This window comes from Lycium barbarum, chromosome 6, assembly GCF_019175385.1.
Source record: "Lycium barbarum isolate Lr01 chromosome 6, ASM1917538v2, whole genome shotgun sequence".
NCBI classification, from domain to species: domain Eukaryota; kingdom Viridiplantae; phylum Streptophyta; class Magnoliopsida; order Solanales; family Solanaceae; genus Lycium; species Lycium barbarum.
This window is the reverse complement of record NC_083342.1, coordinates 27,323,996-27,346,999: the sequence shown is the minus strand read 5'-3', so window position 1 is coordinate 27,346,999 and position 23,004 is coordinate 27,323,996. Positions and strand designations below refer to the sequence as shown.

Genomic DNA, 23,004 nt, shown 5'->3' with positions numbered 1-23,004 from the left:
TGTGTTTTTATTAAGAAAACAAAATCAAGGTTCATTATACTTGCTGTTTATGTTGATGACATAAACCTCGTTGGAACTCCAGAAGAGCTCCAAAAGGCGATTGAATATTTGAAGAAAGAATTTGAGATGAAAGATCTCGGAAAGACAAAACTCTGTCTTGGTCTGCAAATTGAACATTTCGAAAAAAGGATCTTTATACATCAATCTGCCTATACTGAGAAAGTTTTAAATCGGTTTTACATGGACAATGCGCATCCTTTAAGTACTCCTATGGTTGTTCGCTCACTTGAAGTGAGCAAAGATCCGTTCCGACCTCAGGAAGAAAACGAAGAGCTACTTGGTCCTGAAGTACCATATCTTAGTGCAATAGGTGCACTTATGTATCTTGCTAATGCTACAAGACCTGACATAGTATTTTCTGTTAATTTGCTAGCAAGATATAACTCTTCTCCTACACGGAGGCATTGGAACGGGATTAAGCATATATTGCGATATCTGAAGGGAACTAGCGATATGGGTCTGTTTTATACTAACAAAGGTAGTACAAATCTTGTTGGTTATGCAGATGCAGGTTATTTATCTGATCCACATAAAGCTCGATCTCAAACGGGCTATCTGTTTACATGCGGAGGTACTGCTATATCATGGCGATCGACCAAGCAGTCCATTGTTGCTACTTCTTCAAATCATGCTGAGATAATCGCTATTCATGAAGCAAGTAGAGAATGTGTGTGGTTGAGATCAGTGATACATTTCATCAGAGAAAGATGTGGCTTGAAGTGTGATACAAAAATATATTATATGAAGATAATGCTGCATGCATAGCTCAATTAAAAGGAGGTTTCATAAAAGGAGATAGAACAAAGCACATTTCACCAAAGTTATTTTTCACACATGATCTCCAGAAGAATGGTGATATTGATGTGCAACAAATCCGTTCAAGTGACAATCCTGCAGATTTGTTCACTAAATCTTTGCCAACTTCAACTCTTGAGAAGATGATATTCAAGATTGGAATGCGAAGACTCCGACATCTGAATCTTGGTTTTCGTCAGGGGGAGTGAAATACGCGTTGTACTCTTTTTTCCTTAACCAAGTTTTGTCCCATTGGGTTTTCTTGGTAAGGTTTTTAATGAGGCAGCTCTCAAAGCGTATTTCTAGATATGTGCACTCTTTTTCCTTCATTAGGACTTTTTCCCACAGGGTTTTTTTTAATAAGGTTTTAACGAGGTACATCATCTATTAATGGACATCCAAGGGGGAGTGTTATAAATATCCCAAATTAGTGGATATCCATTAAGTTAGAAATATCTCAAAATATCCCAAAATATCTCAAAATATCCCATGTCCTGTTGCTTCTATAAATAGGATGCACAGATGCAATGTTGAAAGGGCAGAAGTAATATAATCTGATATCTCTCTACATATTCTCTCTACATATTTCTTCTGTGTATTTACTTCATAGTTTTTATTTTATAACAAATAAAACGATGTAAGAATTATTTGTGCATTCCCTTTCTCTATCGAATATCTAAGAGGTCTAGCACTCAGTGGCGGATCCAAGATTTTCACTCAAAAATAATTGAACCACTTGAGCTAGCCTTTTGCATTTGTTCAGGGTGTTCAAAAGTTAATACATGTACATGAACATAAAAAATTTACCCTAAATATATACTGTAATTTTTTGCCCAGGGTGTTCGGGTGAACACCATGGGCAATGACCAGATCCGCCCCTGACTGCACTGCCAAAATAGTGATAGCATAAATTAAATTCCGCACAAGTAATTCTAACATTTGGTTAGTTTTGTACATGAAAAAATAATCTCCGCATAGCTTAATACATCGTTTTATTGGTCTTATTAAGCTTCATATTGGTAAGCTAATATTCACACGCATAAGTTATGCAAAAGTTTGTGATTATTTGATGTTAGATAGAATTAAATATATGAATAAGAGTGACCGAAGACAAGAAACTGAATTAAAGTAAGTTGTTGCAACATAACACCCTTGTATTATTATCAACCGCATAACAATTTATACAATAGTATTATTCACTGTATAAATAATCTCTATACTATAATACATGCATAACTTTGTCCGCAAACCAAAACGACTCAAGAGATTGTAAATTTAAAATGATCCAAAAAAAAAAAAGAGTCTCAAGACCTCCAATGCGCTGCTCTATGTACTATAGGTATGAACTGAAGGGTAAATACAACATCAAAAATTTAAAATCCTACAATCAACAAATACTAAAAGCTAACGCAAGCACAACGAGTATCCAATTCAATTGAGTACCTAAAAACTTAGAAAATATCGATAGTGAAACAGAATTTGAAGGTTCAGGACTATCATCAGTAGTCACATCCCGTGGATGATCAAAAGAAGCAGGAACTATCGTATCCGGTGCCGATTCTTCATCTCCAGAAATCGGACTAATCGGAGCCATTGAGTCATCATCGGACGGATCCTTGAGGCTTCGAGGCAACCCTTGACCGTATGTTACGTTTATTTTAAAATGTTGACCGTTTTCACATTGTTCGCCATCATAATCGCTGGAGAAAAAATAAGTAGATCCGACTTTTAAGAGAGGCACTGCTACTGAAACGGGAAAAGTTGAAGTTGAAGATGGATCTGCTGATGACCATTGAACAGTATCGTTGTCTAAAGCATTGTCGTAGTCACAATTTTTGTACGTGGTAAAGTTGTATGTCTGAATGACTGAATGATTATTGTCCGTATTAAAAACTGCATAATTACACAAACAAAAGAATATGAATTAGAAGAAATGTTTAATTAGTTATGATATTGAAAAGTATAGGGTGGACTTGTGACATAGAATGATGAAATGGCTTCTATGTTTGTTACATGTGCAAGCATATGCTCACTATATGTTACTTGTACAATACCTTATCATAGCACACATCTACAAGTAACTTAACAAACTGTAACTAATGCCAACAAATACAGCTGTTTGTGATTAATAAAAAACTCCAATCTACTAAATAGTAGGTACAAAAATTGATCCATTTGGTACAATTGTTTGTAAATCAATATTCATCATTCTTGTAATTTCTTGACTCATTCTTTAAAGACATATAGCATTTTTGAATCATACTGTGTTTCGATTCTTTTGTTTAAGTAGAATTTCTCGGGAAAATCCAGGGCACAAAATAGTATATTAATTTTCATAAGTTATGGTAATTCCCATTTAATTTGTATTAGTACTGCTACTTTTGATAATCAGTAATTAGTCACTACCTAATTAATTTATGGTAAGAATATAGTTCAAATGGAAGTTCTTTTACCCAATAAACAATCAAAGTTCCATGAATGCTAAAAGCTAACTCAAATACACTTCAATTAGAAGTGATCAACTGTACCATATATGTGAGAGTTATAATACGCAATAATATTTATTCTTTGCAACTAAATGGTCAAATTTCAATTTTGAAACTGCAACGCTAATTAAGCATGATAGTAGTCATGAAGCAGAAGATTAAAATTTAAAAAGAACAGAGTCAGAATCGACCAGTATATCATTCAAGATACTAAATTTCTATTCAGATCCATCTTATAATTTTCTTTTAGAACTTTTTAAATTTTTACAAGCATATGTAATCATAAGCAGAAGCAAATATCCCAAGATCCATAAACCATTTCTAATCAAGATTGTCGTGTGTTTTTAATTTTGTGACACATTCAGATACAGAGTTATCTCATGATGCCCCCTCCCCCACCCAAACTGAGAAAGAAGAAAATTTAGAGTTATCATATGAACAATATTGGAAATACATTTAAAAAAACTTTAACCAAATCATCCTGTAATAATTAAGTGAAATTAGCAACCTGAAAAATAAAAAATGTAACCAATTACAACTGGTTAAATTATAAGTTAAATCTAATTATTCCCTCTTTATCGATTTATGTGGCATATTTCGCCTTCTAAGAGTCAATTTGAATAATCTTTGAAGTTAAATTAAATTTGACCAACTTAATATTTAAAAATTAAAATCTAGATATTAAAAAAATGTACTATAAGTTATATAATTTTTTTCTCATGTCAATACGATGAAAAAATAGATAATAAAATGTGATTAAAATTTACATATTTTGAATTTCGAAAATGAAAAATGCCACATAGGTTGGGATAGAAAGTAGCAAAAATTGATTGATGAAGAAAACTTACTGAGAAAATCACCAAGGCTGAAATTTTTGTGAGCAACCCATTTGTCATAGTTAACATGAGGCTTCTCAAGAATATCAAACCAACCCAAAGAATCACCCACTGTGTAATTCTTGTAAGCATCAACTGATCCTAAGAAAGAAATCAAAAGAAGAAGAACAAGCCATGGAAGTCTACTGTTAAAAATACTCTGCTCCATTCTTTGTTAGGAATTTGGAAGAAGAAGAAGAAAGGCAAAGATGGAGTATTAGTAAGAAAAGTGGTGGCACAGTGGCACACTAGACTTCTGTGCTTTTATATAGAGCACCTTGTCCCTTTCTTAAATTTACAAAAATGGTTCTCTTTTTATTTGAGCTCTATTTTCTTCTTGATTGAGCAGCTTTTTCCCATTAGAGGCATTGTTTATGTTTAAACTCTTTCCCTACCACTACTTATTTTTTTTCTTTTGAAATATCATGCATTCATGTCGGGCCTACTTGCACGTATCTCGACTATTCTATTTGATACATATCACCAGCATATGTACGGGTCGATTCTACTCATTGAGTTGGCAAATTAAAAGAAATAACCTACTAATATTTTTTGTCACAACTGGAATTTAAATACAACTCCCTTGTATGTGTATTGTGTTACTTTTCCTTCTTCAAATTCTTTCTTTATTGTGAAAAGTTGAATGAGTTGACTAGGATTATGTTGGGCTAAAACGGTTCAAAGATACTCTTAACATGATGTGATTATCCATTTTGGGGCAAGCCCGCACGATTTTTCGGAAAAGACCTTATAAGTAGCTCTTTTTTCCTTTTCAGCTATCAATGTGGTACTTTGTTCGCACACCCAACAAGCTGCCCCTCGAGCTAAGTTCCACATGACTCATTTCCATAACTCACAGGTAGATTCAACATTTGTGTGCCACCCACGTTATCAGATTTTTTACGGTCACTGACGTCTTCAAAGCTACGAGTAAAAGTCATAAACCGGCCCATAGACGGGCAAAGGCACTAAGCTGGGCCCCACGCCACTCTCGGCCATCTTCATACTCGTCCTGCCAAACAATTGACTGTGATACCATTTGTTGAGCTAAAATGGCCCAAAAATACTCTTAACATGATGTGATATTGTTTGCTTTTAGCCAAGCCCGCATGGTTTTTCCCAAAAGGCCTCGGATCATTAAGAGTATTCAACATCTCATAAGTAGCTCATTTTTCTTTTCAACTACCAATGAAGTACTTTGTTTTCACATCCAACAATCTCCCTCTCGAACTAAGTTCCACATGACTCATTACCATAATTCACGGATCAAAGATTCAATATGTCTGTGATATTGTCCGTTTTGCGCAACCCACACTAAGCCAGGTAAAGGCTGTGTATGCGATTTCAATACGTGACGAGATATTATAAGTTGCAAAGTGAACTCCCTGTCAAGATCCGCTGAGATCGAACGTCCTTTGTCACACTGATAAGTAAAAAAAAAAAAAAACACACACACAAGTGAATCAGATGCATTACTCACATAGTCACATGCAACTAATATTAAGGCGTAATCGATTCCTATAATATTGAATGCCTCGTTTTTTTTTATTATTTATGCCTTTGAACATAATCTTAATGTCAAAAGCAGTAACTTGTATTATGTGCTTTTTGATATCTACCTTTCAATAACTTAAGAGAATCGATTGATGCAAACATCAAATAAATGAACTGAGATTATTAATTTTTTTGTGGTAGTAAATAAGTGAAAAAGATCCCTCCCTAGTGGTACACATCATTTTCTTTTGCATTTCAGTTTAGACCTTGTACTGTATAAATAGACACTTAGAGCCTATCGACCAAAAAAAAAAAAAAAAAATTACTTAGAGCCAATTGGAACAGCTGTCTAATTGTATAGTTGTTAAGAGTGGACCACTATGTACTATTAAAAAGAAGACACATTAAATTAAGTTGGGGCGAATAGAGTTTGGTTTGATGTCAAGTTCATTGTAACATTAGCTCATTTTAATTATTCTTTGTTGCGTAAACAAGGAAATGTTGTATATATATGAATGAGCCTTTAGACTCACAATTTATATCAATAATAAGAGATGTTTGAGTTCTGAATTTTACTTTGGTATATTGATGTTCGGAAACTTGTCTATGAAGAATCGGATTGATCGAGGAACCGTGGACAAATTTATATTGGGTGATTGGATACTTTTAAGATTGAGGAACAATAAACAAATTACCAAATTGCATAGTTTCATTACTTTAGGTTGGGGGGTGGGGGGGTGGGGGGGGAGTAATGCAATAATAATAATAATTACGTCACAATCTCAAGCAATTTAAGATTAATTACATGATTTCTCACGAATTATGTCATTTTCTTTTAGCTCATCTTAGTCACATATTATATATAAAAATATATATATAAATAAATGATAATAATAAGTACATAAAGCAAATATACTAATTTGACTAAAATATAGTTCTAGCAATGTGTAAAGCTTATAGTATAAATCTTTTTCTTCTATAGTACCCTATTTTTTAATTCAATTATTTAGTCTAAGTAAATTTTCAAAGATTGTAAATTTTTTAAAACAATTTTCTTTCATTAGATTTTTGGTTTACTTCATTCTTTTTGAGTAACTTCCTTCATCATAATTTTGCACCTATAGACCGGAATATCTAAAAATCTATGTGTGATACGATCAAATCAAACCTTAATATGCAGAATATTTTTTTAAAATCATATAAGAAGGTGAGATGCTTTTAACCTTTTTAAAAGAGGACTACGAGAGCAAGTCCTTGTTGGTCGGCAAAGAATCTATCCTTCTGTTTGTTTTGGCAGAATTGTTTTTATATTTTCAGTTAACAAAAAAGACAGAAATAGAAGATAATTCGAGGATAAAATGAAATGGCAGAATTGCAGATAAAATTTAAAACAAATGGTACTTTACTCTTGTTTGTACTTTGTGCCAATAAATATTGCAGAGAATTTGACATTCCATGTGCTAAGAGGGGTCACGTGTCCACTTCCCTTTTGCCATTCACTTATTACTCAACAAACATTATCTTTATGTTTCCTAAGATATCTGAGCCAAGATTACTTCTTGATGACGGTCAAGTACCCTGAATTCTCGTGCTTTGAGATGGAGGCCAGTTCACTTGAGTTGCAATATTACTTGTTTTACTAAGGATTTAAATGAGCTCAATTTTTCTTAGTTCTTTTTAAATTTAATTGATTCTTTAGTTCTATAGTTCTATAGTACTGATACATTATTAATTTTCATAGGATACACTAACATTACCTAAAATTCAATTACAAGAACTTATTGTTAGTACAGCTTAAATTCAAAACACACACAAAAAAAACAAGAGGAAAATGCATAAATTTCACTATTAGTATGTTGATCGTCCTTCAGATAGTGGCATGGAGAAATTATAGCTGTGAACACTTAGTTTTATCCTATGGTTCCTTAAATTTTTGAAAAACAAAAACTAAGTGGGTGTTTGGACATAAAATTGTGAAATTTGGAAAAAAGTAATACTATTTGTTTTCAAATTGAAAATTAAATGGAATTAGGAAATTAAAGTTGTATTTGGACGTGAATACAAATAGGAGTTGTTTTTGAATTTTATGTACCCGTGGGCATGAAAATTATTCTCTTTTTTCAGGTTTATTTTTCACTTTATTAAAATCCGCGTTTGGCCAAAAATTCCAAATACAACTTGAAGTTGTATTTGGAACTTGGAAAACACCTAAACCCCTGTTTTTACTTTCAATACATTTTTTTTTTTTTTACAAAACTATAACAAAACACAACTCCATCTTCAACGTCAACCTCAAAATTTTCAAACAGAGTGAAAAATATTTGATTTCTATGGCCAAACACCTACTTTATGAGTGATTTAGAGTGAAAATAACTTTTTGAAGTTTCTCAAATTTGACAAATTATGAACTTCAACTTCAAATTCAATTCCAAAATATCATACTCCCTCCGTCCCGATTTATGTGATATAGTTTGACTGGACACGAAATTTAATAAAGGAAGACTTTGAATCTTGTGATCTAAAATAATCTAAAGATACTTGTGTGGTTATAGATTATCTCGTTAAGCGTAAAAGGTAAAATTTAAAGTTAAATTGTTGTCAAATAAGAAAATATGTCATTTTTTTAAAAATTGACTTAAAAAAAGTGTGTTATATAAATTGAAATAGAAAAAGTAATAATTTTATGTCCAAATAATTGTCCGAAATAATATTTCGAACAAAGTGAATATCCATGACCAGGCCAATACTAAAGATGAGATTGGTGAGTGCACTCTCTTCTCTTCTGGGCGCGTCTAATTAGAATATAATCATATTTGTCAGTGATTTAAATAGAATCTTATCACTGGCGTGAAAGTAAGGGTGTCGGTGGAATAATACGGCTGTAGATCTCTATGGTTTTCATAATAGCAGCAGCTGTATCAGTGCTTTTCTCCAAACTACTACAATGTATATTTCATGTGGTTTCCATCAACGTACTCCACGTACGTACAAAAAAGAATATGGACAATTTTATGTTTTTGACCCACCCACTCTCTAGGCCCTTCAACTTTCTCGTATTTATTTTTATCCCTTTTATATATATATATATTCAAGGTGAGGTGTCATTTGCGGATGACATGATTGACAAGACTCGCAGCGAAATTAACACTAAGCTTGAGGGTTGAAGACAAACTCTATAATCTAAAGGGTTCAAGTTGAGTAGGGCCAAGACTGACTACTTGGAGTAGAACTTCAGTGACGTACCACATGAGGCTGACGTAGAAGTGAGGCTCAGTACTCAGGCCATCCAAAAGAAAGGAAGCTTCAAGTATCTTGGGTCTATTATACAAGGAAATAGAATATTGGCAATGATGTCACACATCGTATTGGTGAAGGATGGATGAAATGGAGGCTCCTTTCTGAAGTTCTGTGTGATAAGAAAGTGACACCAAAACTTAAAAGCAAGTTCTACAAAGTGGTGGTTAGACCAATTTTGTTGTATGGGGCGAACTGTTGGCCAATCAAGAACTCTCCCGTTCAGAAGATGAAATTTGTGGAAATGAGAAAATTGCGGTGGATGTGTGGGCACACTAGGAGAAATAGGATTATGAATGACGAGATCCGGGACAAGGTGGGAGTGACCTTGGTGGAGGACAAGATGACGGAGGCGAGACTGAGATGATTTGGGCATGTGAAGAAGAGACACTGATGCCCTAGTGTGGAGGTGTGAGAGGTTGGCTATGTACGGTTTCAGGAGAGATAGAGGTAGGCCGAAGAAGTATTAGGGAGAGGTGATTAGACAGGACACGGTGTTGGGGTCGAAATAATCAGGGCGTTATGCGGAAGCTAATAATTTGCAAACCTTGAACACGATAAATCAGACGATATAGAAAAATTTACTAAAAAGGCCTAATACTATGATATGATTTGGCCAAGTGACCAGCATATTGAAAAACCTAATTTTAAAAAGGGGCAAAGGTGCAAATATACCCTTCAACTTTTCAATTTAGAGCAGATATACCCCTCGTTACAAAAGTGGTGTATATATACCCCTGCCGTTACAAAATGGTGCAGATATACCATTGTCGTTATAAAATGGTGCAAATATACCCTTTTTGATTACGGAGTTTTAAAAAAAAAATCATTTAGGTTATTTTTTAATTTAAAAATGTCACATGACTTTAAGAAAAAGTCTACCCATTTTTTTTAGTAAACATACTTTTCTAAAGCCACATAGTAATTTATTTTTCTGATGGGTCGGGTTTGGTTCGTTTAAAAAAATGGATAGACTTATTTTTTTAAAGTCACGAGATATTTTTTAAAACGAACGAGGCTCGACCCATCAGAAAAAAAATTACTATGTGGCTTTAGAAAAGTATGTCTACTAAAAAAAAGGGTAGACTTTTTTTTTAAAGTCACGTGACATTTTTTTTTAAATTAAAAAATAACCTAAATGATTTTTTAAAAAAACCCCGTCAGCGAAAGGGTATATTTGCACCATTTTGTAATGGGAGGGGTATACATACACCACTTCTGTAACGAGGGATATATCTGCTCTAAATCGCAAAGTTGAGGGGTATATTTCCACCTTTGCCCTTTAAAAAGCATTAAAAACTATGGAGAGAATAATCTGCCCATAAACAAGACTCTTTAATAGCTACATCGTAGATGCTATTGTGTTCTTTTAATTGTAGAAAGGAGGTCTTCAATTTATAGATGTCCAAAACTTTTCCTCCAAGAAAGGGGTTACTCAAATATGGAAGATTTATGTTTTTCTTTTGGAAAAAAGTAAAATCAATTATAGTAAACTCTTTGCCCTTCATTCAAGAAAAGGTAAAATTCAAATATGGTAAGAAATTCAGGGCAAAACCCTAACAAATCTCCCCTTTTGGCCTGGATTTTCTTGACAAAAGTTAATTCGTCTTCTTCACATAATCTTCATCACTGCTGCTTGCTATGGTTAAAAGTAGGCATGGGTTAAAAATTTGAGCCTTGTGCGTTAAAAGTGAGCACAGGTTAAAAGTGGAGTCCATGCGTTAAAAGTGAACATGAGTTAAAATTGGCCCAAGTGTTTAAAGTAATCAAGGGTTGAAAATTTGAGCTCATACGTTAAAAGTAAGCATGAGTTGAAAATTGGAGCTCATGCGTTAAAGTAACCATGAGTTAAAAGTTGTTTTTGTTTTAAAAATATGTAACAACAGGATTGTTGAAAATATGAATGAAAATTTCTCCATGTGTAGTACTCCAGATATCTTTTTTTTTTGGAACAAAATCTTCATTATCGTCAAATTGGCTGCATCATGATATGGATCTGCCTTAAACCCGTCTTCAACCTCGTTGTACCGTTAGTGTTGATACCACTTGTTGGGGTCGAAATAATCAGGGCGTCATGTGAAAACTAATAATTTGTAAACCTTGAACATGATAACTCAGACGACATAGAAAAATATACTAAAAAAGCATAATACTATGATATGATTTGGTCAAGTGACCTACATATTGAAAAATCTAATTTAAAAAAGCATTAAAAACTATGGAGAGAATAATCTCCCCATAAACAACACTTTAATGGCTACATTGTGGATGCTCTTATTTTCTTTTAGTTGTAGGAAGGAGGTCTTTAATTTATAGATGTCCAAAATTTTTCCTTCAAGAAAAGGGTTACTCAAATGTGGAAGATTTATATTTTCCTTTTGGAAAAAGTAAAACCAATTATAGTAAACTCTTTGCCCTTCCTTCAAGAAAAGTTAAAATTCAAATATGGTAAGAAATTCAGGGCAAAACCCTAACAAATCTCCCCTATAGGCCTGAATTTTCTTGACAAAAGTTAATTCGTCTTCTTTACATAATCTTCATCACTGCTGCCTGCTATGGTTAAAAGTAGGCATGAGTTAAAAATTTGAGCCTTGTGCATTAAAAGTAAGCAAAGGTTGAAAATGGAGCCCATGCGTTAAAAGTGAACATGAGTTAAAATTGGCCCAAGCGTTTAAAGTAAGCAAGAGTTGAATATTTGAGCTCATACATTAAAAGTAAGCATGAGTTGAAAATTGGAGCTCATGCGTTAAAGTAAGCATGAATTAAAAGTTTTTTTTTTTTTTTAAATATGCAACAACAAGATTGTTGAAAATATGATTGAAAATTTCTCCACGTTTAGTACTCCAGATATTTTTATTGGTTGCATCTTGATATGGATCTGACTTAAGCCCGTCTTCAACCTCGATGTACCATTGGCGCTGATACCACTTGTTGGGGTCGAAAGAATCAGGGCGTCATGCAGAAGCTAATAATTTGCAAACCTTGAAAACGATAAATCGGACGACACAGAAAAATATACTAAAAAGGCATAATACTATGATATGATTTGGTCAAGTGACCTACATATTGAAAAACCTAATTTAAAAAAGCATTAAAAACTATGGAGAGAATAATCTCCCCATAAACAAGACTTTTTAATGGCTACATTGTGGATGCTATTGTGTTCTTTTAGTTGTGGGAAGGAGGCCTTAATTTATAGATGTCCAAAACTTTTCCTCCAAGAAAAGGGTTACTCAAATATGGAAGATTTATATTTTCCTTTTGGAAAAAGTAAAATCACTTATGGTAAACTCTTTACCCTTCCTTCAAGAAAAGGTAAAATCCAATATGGTAAGAAAATCAAGGAAAAACCCTAACACATGGTACAGTTCCAGCTTACTGAGGACATGATCTTAGATAGGAGGTTATGCAGGACTCATATTAGGGTAGAAGGTTAGTAGATAGTCCCTCTTATCCTTTTATACTAGTAGTCACAGTTTTGCTCTTTAGTTTCTTGTCCTCTGATTTGTGCTACTATTTGTTGTACCTTGTACTTCAATTATCTTATTTATCTATGGCAGCTATTGCTCCTTTTTTCAGACAGCTTTATCAATGGATTTTTCACTTTTGTTATTTTCATTTTCATACTGCTTTGAATTGCTTGTCCTTATCTGACCTTTTTTGCCATGTTTTCTCTTGAGCCAATGATCTTTCGGAAACAACCTCCCTAGCTACCTTCCAAGGTAAGGGTAAGGTCTGTGTACCCTTCCCAGACCCCCACATTTTCACTGAGTATGTTGTTGTTGCATATACTAGTGCGAGTACTTGCGCAATGTGCGGATAATATATTAGAAAGAAGACTTGGATAAATTCTCGATTTTATAGAAGTAGCTAGCAAGTCTAGGTAACTTTACCCTGACTTTTTATTGGTTTCTCCCAGATAGGGGTGGCAAAATTAACCCAAACCCGCCCAACCCGTTTGATGTTTCTACGGGTTGAGTCATGACCAGTTTGATGAGTTGACTCAACGGGTTGAAACCACAATGACCCATCATTCAATCGATCAAAACGGGTTAAAGTAGTGTAACTCGCTGCGTCAGAATGTAACAAACAAAGAATATTAAAAAAAAAAAATCGTTACTTTGAAATCCATAGAATAGTTTTTTTTTTTTTTTTTTTTTTTTTTGCTGAAATCCATTTTTTTTTTTTTTTTGCTGAAATCCAATAGAATAGTATTGACATTACTAAAATACTAAATTAGTTTGTAACTATAGGATGAAGATGTTAAATTCGTTATACTAATTTGAAAATATAGTCTCTCTTCAGTTAAGTCTTCTAAAAGTATTTCCTTTTTAGCTTTTTTACCTACAAATTAAAAAATAAAGATAGAGGTGTGATAACCAACCAAAAGAATATACAGAAACCGATTCATCATGTTAAACTCATTACTTAGGTTGTTGATCACCTAGTTTTTTAACCTAACCAACTGAATTAATTGTTCTGATAATTTCAACTTAAGTTATATAATTGGCATGATAGAAAATAAGAAATACTAGAAAGATACACTTTCATAAGAAAAATCAATAATATAGTAGTAGGAAGTAGGAATGAGTTAGATTGCAATAACTGTAAAATGTTTAGCAAGAGGTGAGAGATGGGAGATTGGGTTATATTGGGCAAGTTGAGGTATGACCCGTTGTACGATCCATCTTGACCCAAGCAAACTTTGGGCGGGTTGGGTCTTGACCCGATAATTAATTTGATCCGTTTTGACCCGCCCTAATTTGACCCAAGACGCCCATTTTCCACCCCTATTCCCAGAGACGAGGTCTTTATTGTATCGCGCGCTTACCTTCAAGCAATCGGGAAGGCGCCAAACACATAAATGAAGTGGTCATGAAAATGAAAGTCCTTCGATTCATCCAAAATGAAAGTCCTTTGATTCATACAAAACTTTCTTCAATCTGCATATATACTTTTATGACTCCCGTTTCATTTCATATGCGGGTGCTATCTCTACATACACCTCTTCGTGTAAGCCCCCATGCAAGAAAATATTTTTCTCCGGTAAGATCTGAAGTTTAAGAATTCAAAAAGTTTATGTAATTGTCAAATAACTATGACATATACTCAAAATATCATAACCACACATACCTTGGATAGTAGTCAAATGTAATATGGTTCAAATACAAATAATAACACAAGAAAATAAAATTAGCGAGGTAAAATTCGATCGTTAAAAGTTTAAATCTAATATAAATCAATAATGATCGGAAAATTTTGATTGTCATTCTTCACTAAAAGCCTTGACGTTAAAAGTCAATGATTGTATCTCGATCCGATCGTTATACTACTTTTTTTAGCGATAAGATCTTTCCTTCACTAATTAATCATCTGGTCGTCAAAAATCCTTAATGGCAACAACTAATCCAATCGTTACAAGTTCTTTTAGCTACGGAAATTCCTTTCATTAATTGTATGTTACTTTCAACAACAATACTTTTAACGGTCAAATTTTCCTTCGCTAATGTGAAATTTTAATAAATATAATTACAAAATTTATTCAATCGAATAGTAATGATTTTTTCATATGTTTTCACACACACACCGAAAAATATATCAGATAATCATTATTCATATAAAATCTCATTGTCAATACAGAACTAAAGCATCACATTACCAAGAAAATATACTCATCCAAATTGTATGACATAATTTTAATCAACATCTAAAAGGAGGAAAAATAAAATTACAACATATGTTACTTGAGAACGTCTTCAAATCAGTCCTATAAAAATAAAAATAAAAATAAAAAAACCTCGGTTACTTCAACATGATCTTCACTTTCTTCAAGGGTTGGTTCTGCAGACTTCAAATCTTGATTTGTTAAAAGAACAAGTTCATATAAATTTAGTAACAAAGAAAATGCTATTAAAGGGAAAGAGGAGACTCAATATATTTTAACGCCAAGTCACAAACAAAGGATGCAAAACACTAGGGGCCGTTTGGTAGCTGGTTTATATTTTACTATTTAAGCCCTCCAATTTCAACAAAGAGGCAATCAATTCTAATTTTTCATTGTAATTGTTAGAAAAATGAGAATGATATAAGATAGATGTACTGGAAAAAAGAATAGGTAAACATTTGACTATTTTTTTTATGACGAGAACCCTTGTGAGTCCCCTATATTACATATTATTACGTACAATATATCTAAAGAATTCACATGATAATCAAGCTCCATAATCTAAAGTTTGGCTAACCAAGAATGTTTAACTATAAAAGAGACTTACCTCTATATGTTGTGTAATGATGCTGGTGGTCCTAGTTTTGGCATCTTGCCTAAAAGTTTCAGGTTTTGTAACTGCTTCTTCCATTTCTTATTCAATTATACTCAGAAGACTTCTTGCTCTTGATCTTCTACATCTTTCTAAATTGTCCCATTTTCCATTTTTATGGCTTTCTTGGCAGTCCTCTCCAGGAACTCTTTTCAGTTTCTTCAAATTCATGATTTCGAGTCATAACATATTACTATTAGGGAACAATTGCACGAACCTTAATTTCTGCTTCTTTTTTTTAAGCAGTCCATAAGTTTATTATGAGCATTAATGCAAGGTAGCGGTTTTCTAATACAAAGCAACGGTTGCATCTCTTAATACAGGGCCACATTTGCTTCTAAACAGTCACATAAGATTATGAGCATAAATAAATAGCACTAATTGGGATCTCTAAATGCAAGGCAACGGATCACTGAAAATAATAAAACATGTGGGTATTTGACATGGGTTGAATAAAAAGAACGAGGAAAAACGAAAAAAAAGGAGACAAAGGATAAATAGATTTCTTGGCCATAGAGAGGTGTCATCATCACCTTGTCTATGCCTAACTTTAAAACACACACATATATCTCCGCCATCTTCGGTATCTACTCGCTTACAAACAAATCAAGCTGAACCAAAACCATGAAATGATACACAAATAAATGAGCGACTAGATGAGCAATACTTCAACAGAAAGGATCGCAACTGATTAAGAGTATGGACACAGTCACAGGTAAAGCCCAAAAGGTAAGTCTCAAAGACAAAAACAAAGTCATTTTATTCTAAATCACCTTAACAACCACGATAATCATTTGGAGTTAAAGGATTCACAGATCCTAATACTTAGTAAACGTTTTTTCCTAATACTAGTGAAGATTCAAATTATAGAATAACTCCTCAGACCATCCCCCAGTTGCCCTACCTGCAAAATTGTACAAACAACACCAATACCAGCTCTACACTAAGCAAGGAAATCACGAAAGCATCAACCACTTCAATAAAAAAATAAATGATCGTATAAAATAAAAATTGAAAGCATAGTTATAGATTCCACAAGCATCAAAGGCGCAAGAGTACATAAGAGCCCAAGCCACAATTTCGGAAAATATATTTAGAAAGGGAAGCCTGCAGAATTCAGAAACAACAACTACTACTACTACTAGTACTAGTACTACACCTCAATTCCACACAAGTCGGGATCGCTTATATGAATACTCATTGACCATGCTGCTCCATTTAAGCTTATCACATGCAAATATTATACAACATAAAAAAGGTACTACTAGAAGTTCTCTATATTTTTCTGCGGATATATAAATCTCTTATATGACAAAAACATATTCCCGAATCCCGACTAACTAAAGGGAAGCCTTGACAATACACTATCCCACCCTAATCAGGTACGATATCTTGTGCCTTAGAAAAGGTTCAGACATTATCACTAATCAGAGCATTTAATGGTACGGCAAAAGACATGTTCAAGGAACATTGTTTTCGAAGACACCTAAGCATATAACAAAATATTAAAAAGCACTCTGACAATTGCACATCAGCAGTAAACCATGAGACTGAAGGAAATATATTTTACATTCAATGATACATAAAATCTGCCCTCTATTTGGTTTTCTCCTCTTCAGGCAGTTTCTAATAGACACATGTACCTCCGAGTTATCAGATTAGAATCAGGCATCATTCAGATATTGAAGATATGTCTTCCATCAAAAAGATAAATACATAACCTTCTAGAGTAAATGGAGAATACTAATAACAAGCAAAAAGAGACAGGCTCATCCCCTTTTTGAGTAAGGCATACTGACACTCGGCCAGGAAAACTTGGTCGAAGTAGGCCTTAACGAGCTCAAGTAGCTCAACAGCAGGCTTCATTTACTGCAACCTATGGCCGAGCGGTAGGTATTCAAGTGGTTGACAGGGGTCCTGGAGCCAGGGGTACCTTAGTGTCCAAATTCCAAAAGACATGAGTTTTTGTGAATTATCAAGGGACAATCAGGTGTTAAAGTATATTTGACAAACTCCAGTAATTTATCAGGTATTTGACTTGGGATCATAAAGACAATGGTCGCAAAAGTACAGATAAACAAAAGTTTCCACAACCATCAACTAGCTCCCTGTTTTCCTACAGGCAAGAGCTACCAGGTGAAGGAAAATGGGAAAGTTTGGGCATCACACTTGCTCTCTTACGCTTAGAACTTTGAGCAATGGATCTGAGACAATGCCTTCAGGAAATCTCCCACACATTAAAAAAAAAAAAACTAAATATCAAAAATCGGATTCTTTTAATCGAGAACCTGAACGGTGAAAATTAGGTCATTTAAGTACCAAAGAGAGAAGAAGAGAGAAGATGGGCAATTCCATCACTTGCCTCAAAATACGAGCAACGTATCGTAAGAGCAGAGGAATTCCAGGACTAATTCCATGGCACTTCATATTGCCATTTTCATTTTTATTTGCTGGTGAGGATCATAACCAACAAGATTAAAGCCAGCAGCAACAAAGGAATCTATATCCTTTTTCTGCGGATTGATCTTCAGCACCAAACCCATTCAGAACCAACAGAAGTTAGAGAGGTAGAGATAGATTATAACAATAAAAAGATGACCTCATTACTTACTGGGAAAGGTCTGGGCAACTTCTGAAGCTGGGCTTGCAGAGGTCTGACATGATTACAATAAACATGAGCATCTCCAATGACATGGACAAAATCACCAGGAACTAGATCTGTAAAAAAGAAGGTAAAGCAAGAATCATGAAGAGCATCATAAAAACAAAAGGGACTAAAGTGGGCTCGATGTAGAATGAACAGTGAATAACCATCAAAAGATATGTCACTAATATCAATATACATGAACATTGACAAATCAAAAGTTCCAAAGTGCCAAATCCTTTTTGTAATTAGATCTGCTTTACACAATACAAATAAAATGTAATTGGCTACATCATCAAGCAGTACTACTTAGAACCTTAGCTAGAAATATTAAGGCATAAGATTTTCTCATAAATAACAAGGATTGAGTCTCATGAGAAGGGCATAAATTCCATTTCCAAATTCTTCGCTTAGTACATGAGTTTTTGCAATATCTTTTTCGCTTAATCAGAATTCTTATCTACTGTCATGCCTTTAAGTAGGTAGAAAATTTGCTAGTTACTACATAATGCATATGTGAAATTAGCAAGAGGCATCCTGACAGCATACCAGAAACATGAGCTATCATGCATGTCAGTCAGGCATAAGATGCAATGTTAAATGGCACTCCCAAACCCGTGTCCGCAGATCGCTGATACATCTGACAGGATAACTCCCCATTGGCTACATAAAACTGCAACCACAAGATGACAGAGAAGGTTAGTAGATAACAATAAGTTAAGGCGTAAACAAAACCAAGACAATACTAACTTGAGCAAACATGTGACAAGGTGGGAGCGCCATCGGTTTAAGATCAGAAGGATTCCAAGCTGAAAGAATAATAAGTCTGTCATCTGGATTGTTTTTAACTTTATTGATAACATCAGCCAATTGGTCAAACCTTTGGCCACAGTAGTCAGTATGCATGTCAATGTACCTGTATATAGCCGGTCCAATGGAACAAGTTACCACAGAACTCTAGAGTTTTGAACAACTGTATGTCAGACGAGTAAGTTCGAACACTGACCTGGCACCAAAATGTCTCCACTGTAACCCATATACTGGTCCCAAATCACCCTCTTCCCTATCCCTGAAGCCAATACTGAAATAGGATGCCAAACTTAAGACGGTCCAACTTTTCTAATAGACTTGACAGCAAGAACGAGAGAGAAAATCTTACCTATCAAGATAATCTCTGGATGCATTGCCATCCCAAATATGAATGCCCTTTTCTTGCAGGACCTAAATTAAAAATCTTAGTTATGCAAGCTAAATGGCCCAACATTCAGTAAATAAACTAGTTACAATCTCCAAGATGCCATAACAATTGCAGAGAGCATTCGTGACAAGGAAACAGAATCCAAATCAATCAGTGAGGAACAGAAAGATACCTTAGCACTTGTTGATCCACTGATGAACCACAGGAGTTCTTCAACAACACCTCTCCAAAAAACTTTCTGAAACCCAAAAGAACAAACAAAATAAGTCAAATGATCTGTTGCAGTTCACATTGTAGTAGTAGAAAAAAATGGACGTGGGTTAAATCAATAGCACGTTAAACTACAAACCAAAATATAACACAATGCCTTTGTTGTAAGAAGGGGAAACCATTTGCGCAAATTGAATCTCATCTGCAGCATTAGTAAAATATCACAGCATTATGGCAGATACACCAAACAAGCATTAAATTACTTGTACATATAAATAGGGAAGGCAAACAGAGAGGAGCTTGTTTGATATTCTTCCAGCAGGCTTAATAAGGTTACATGCAAAGCTTCACCTTTCCTTCCCCTTTTTATTATTTACATTGTGATCAAATGTGAAACCTTCTCTAGCCAATTTTACTTCAAATACTCTCTTCTCCGAACTAAACATATTTGACGCAATCACTTCTTCAGACACCCAAAATAAAGGAAAAGAGAGAAAAAAGCATACAGAACTGGACTTTATATGTACTTCTCATTACCTGGCAACCAAATTTTGACAAAGTACCAGTGCCAGTCCTGTCATCCTTTAGCATGCCATTTGAGATGATCTCTTCAACCAGTCTCAGGTACAAGTATTCTTCATGTTTCTCAAATATCATTTTAGGCAAGAAGGGAAATGCCTTAACCTCAATACTCAAAGAATCTGAACCGTTCTCAGGAGTCTCACTATTTGCCTGAATAACAGTTTCTACTCCAGAGTTCTTCATGCGAACATAGGTGGTAAAAGAATAGCGAATCTTGTTTTCAACCACTGGAAATGATGAGTACCAAGGTTGAAATATTGAGGTGCCAATAGCAGGAGTAAAAGTATCACAAACAATATCAGTCTCAATTTCAGTGATATGGATTGCATCACAACCATGATCATTCAGGGAATCTCTGCATCAAGAAGATTAATGTTGAAAAAATAGCATTAAAGGCTAGCTGAAAACGAGAACAGCAAGAAAGCTGACCTGAAAATCTTGCCACCTCCTATAACAAACACATTTTCAATAGATAGACCATAAGGTGAGGCTGCCAATAGTTGCAAAGCAGAACCTAAACTTCCACATATGACAGCATTTTATGCTGTAGCAATGCGAAAACTCCCTGAACGTGTGAGGACAACATTGAGGCGCCCAGGAAGAGGCCGGTGTTCAATAGGAATACTTTCCCAAGTCTTTCTTCCCATAACAACGGCATTCTTTTTTGTAGGATCCAACGTAGTCCCTGTGATACTCTTGAAAAACTTGAGATCTGCAGGCAGTCTCCAAGGTAACTTCCCCTCCTTACCAATACCCATGTTTCAAGTTGCAGCAACCACAACCTGGTAAGTTCTTTTTGGAGTAGAATGAGCAGTGCTGTTATCGTTGGAATGGCCAGTATTTGTTTCGCTGGCCGTAACTGAGTAAGAGACCTGGAATGAACTGAATGAGAATGATCTGCACCTAAGATCAACTGACCGGTTTATGCCAAAGTGCAGTAAAACCTGAAATATACAGAAGGCACCAAATTTATCAATGATGTGTTCTGGAAGTGTAAGGAAATAGCCTACCAGGAGATGCAAACATCTTTCAGTCAATCAGTTCAAAAGTTTAGACAGAAAAAGTTCAAGATTACTACAGCTGTATAGGGAAAAAAATTTGGAACAAGGGTATATAACCAATTGCGACCTATTTAACAATATAGTACAACTGCATATCTAATCATGTAATATTACCAATAAACACAAGAAATTTATAATGCAAAAGTTCAGGTACTAGTATGTAGTCGCCACTCATTCCAAGGAGGCAATAAAAGGCTCCAGCCACTAGCCCGGCTTATTCAGCAGCAAAGAAATGTAATGGTTTGAGTTGAACTATCAAGAATTAACAACGCTAGTTAATTGCCAGGAATTACAACCGAAAGCTAATTGAGAAAACTTGATAAAAATTTGCTCTCTTTGCAGAATAATCATTTAAGGAACTCAAAAAAATAGAAAATTCAGAAAGAAATATTTTATAACTCTAAAAGCATTAAGGCGAAGAAATTAGGCTACTGAAATTGTACGAGAAGCAGGATAAATAACAAAAAGAAAAAAAAGGAGAAATTTTAAAGAGCTTATCACTGATCGTCGAAGCATTGCATCGGAGAGATAGCCATGTACTTATTTTAACTGTGCCTGATTTCAATAGCTCGTTTAAGTAAGCTAGATAAATTCAACGGTAAGACATCAGGACAGCATCGGAGAGATAGCCATGTACTTATTTTACCCTCTCTAGACCCCGTATTGTGGGATTTCACTGGCTCTGTTATTGTTTTTTGATTGAAAAAATATCACGTAGCTTTAAAAAAAATAAGTCTACCCATTTTTAGTAGACTGTTTTTTTAAAGCAAGCCATGTGTAATTTTTTTCTCGTGGGTCGGGTTTGTTTCGTTTAAAAAAATGGGTAATTTTTTTTTTTAAGTCACACAACATTTTCTTAATTAAAAAATAAGCTAAATGATTTTATAAATAAATTCGGTAATGAAAAGGGTTTATTTCCACCATTTGTGTTACGGCAGGGGTATATACGCACCACTTTTTTAACGAGGGGTATATCTGCTCTAAATCGCAAAATTGAGGGGTATATTTGCACCTTTGCCCTAGAAAAAATAAATACAAAGTAAATGCATCAGAAAATCAATCCTAAATTTAAAACGAATCATTTTTTTTATGACAAGGAAACCCGCAACCGCTACCCTTCAGGTGCGCACAGGGTAAACCCCGCTCCTTTGTAATAGCTCGCAAACCATACAGAAGAGGTAACTTACACTCGGCAAGTCCGATGAGATGACCTCGACTCAAAAGGAAAATCCCCTGTTGTTGTAAGCAGGGGTGTCGAACCTGAGACCTCCATTAAGAAAGCCCCATGTTCGACCAACTGAGCTGCCCTAACGGATTATTTTAATGAAGCTTGTTACCAACGGCCGAAGCATTACATCTGAGATATATCTCGTTTACTTATTCTTAAATGTACTTAACTGCGCTTCGTTGTAATTTTTATAGCGCAGCGCTAAATCTAGATAAATTTAAAGGATACAGATTTGAGCAAATTAGCGAAGACACATCGCTAGAAGCGCATTACTGGAAACGCACTACAAAATTAATAATCATCAAAACTCACACGACACGAGCTATTTTTATAGATGAAATTGATAGTAACTAAAAACAGTCCTCAATTTAACACCACAAGAGTAAGAAAATGCAAAATACGAAGCAAAGGAAAGAAATGCACTAAAAGATTACCGAATGGGAAGCAAAGCGCGAGATGAAGGAAATTTTGAACAGTTTGATCAAAACCGTTAGAGAATTGCGGAGTGTGTGCGTTAAGAATTGCTGCAAATGGTGAGTGGAGGAGAAGAAAGAAAGACAAATGCTTTGAGGAAATGTATGAAGAAAAAACCACAGGGTACAAAAGGTGGCATTGTTTGAATGAATGAAACGAACATGGTTGACCGAAATTAATTGGGATGAGGCCTAATTAATTGATTGATTACTTAAAGTAATCCTATTAAGCACATGAAATTTATAAAAACAGTTATATATTGCAACCTTTACAAGATTGCACTTAT

The 23,004-nt window shown here is 34.5% G+C and overlaps 1 protein-coding gene and 1 pseudogene across 1 annotated transcript; both read right to left on the bottom strand.

Annotated features, from left to right (window-relative positions):
- Nucleotides 1-1,988: 1,988 nt before the first annotated feature.
- Nucleotides 1,989-4,582, bottom strand: LOC132643669 (early nodulin-like protein 18). The gene is made up of 2 exons (XM_060360170.1): nucleotides 4,190-4,582; nucleotides 1,989-2,748 (listed from the first exon to the last, which is right to left on the bottom strand). The coding sequence occupies exons 1-2, from the start codon at nucleotides 4,383-4,385 to the stop codon at nucleotides 2,243-2,245; spliced, it is 702 nt and encodes a 233-aa protein (XP_060216153.1). The 5' UTR covers nucleotides 4,386-4,582; the 3' UTR covers nucleotides 1,989-2,242.
- Nucleotides 4,583-16,051: 11,469 nt separating this feature from the next.
- Nucleotides 16,052-21,659, bottom strand: LOC132643668 (bifunctional dihydrofolate reductase-thymidylate synthase-like; annotated as a pseudogene).
- Nucleotides 21,660-23,004: the final 1,345 nt, after the last annotated feature.

Coding starts and splice junctions, on each gene's coding strand:
- LOC132643669 (XM_060360170.1), bottom strand. CDS start 4,385: ATGGAGCAGAGTATTTTTAACAGTAGACTTCCATGGCTTGTTCTTCTT. Junction 2,749..4,189: donor CAGCCTTGGTGATTTTCTCA/GTAAGTTTTCTT, acceptor GTAATTATGCAG/TTTTTAATACGGACAATAAT.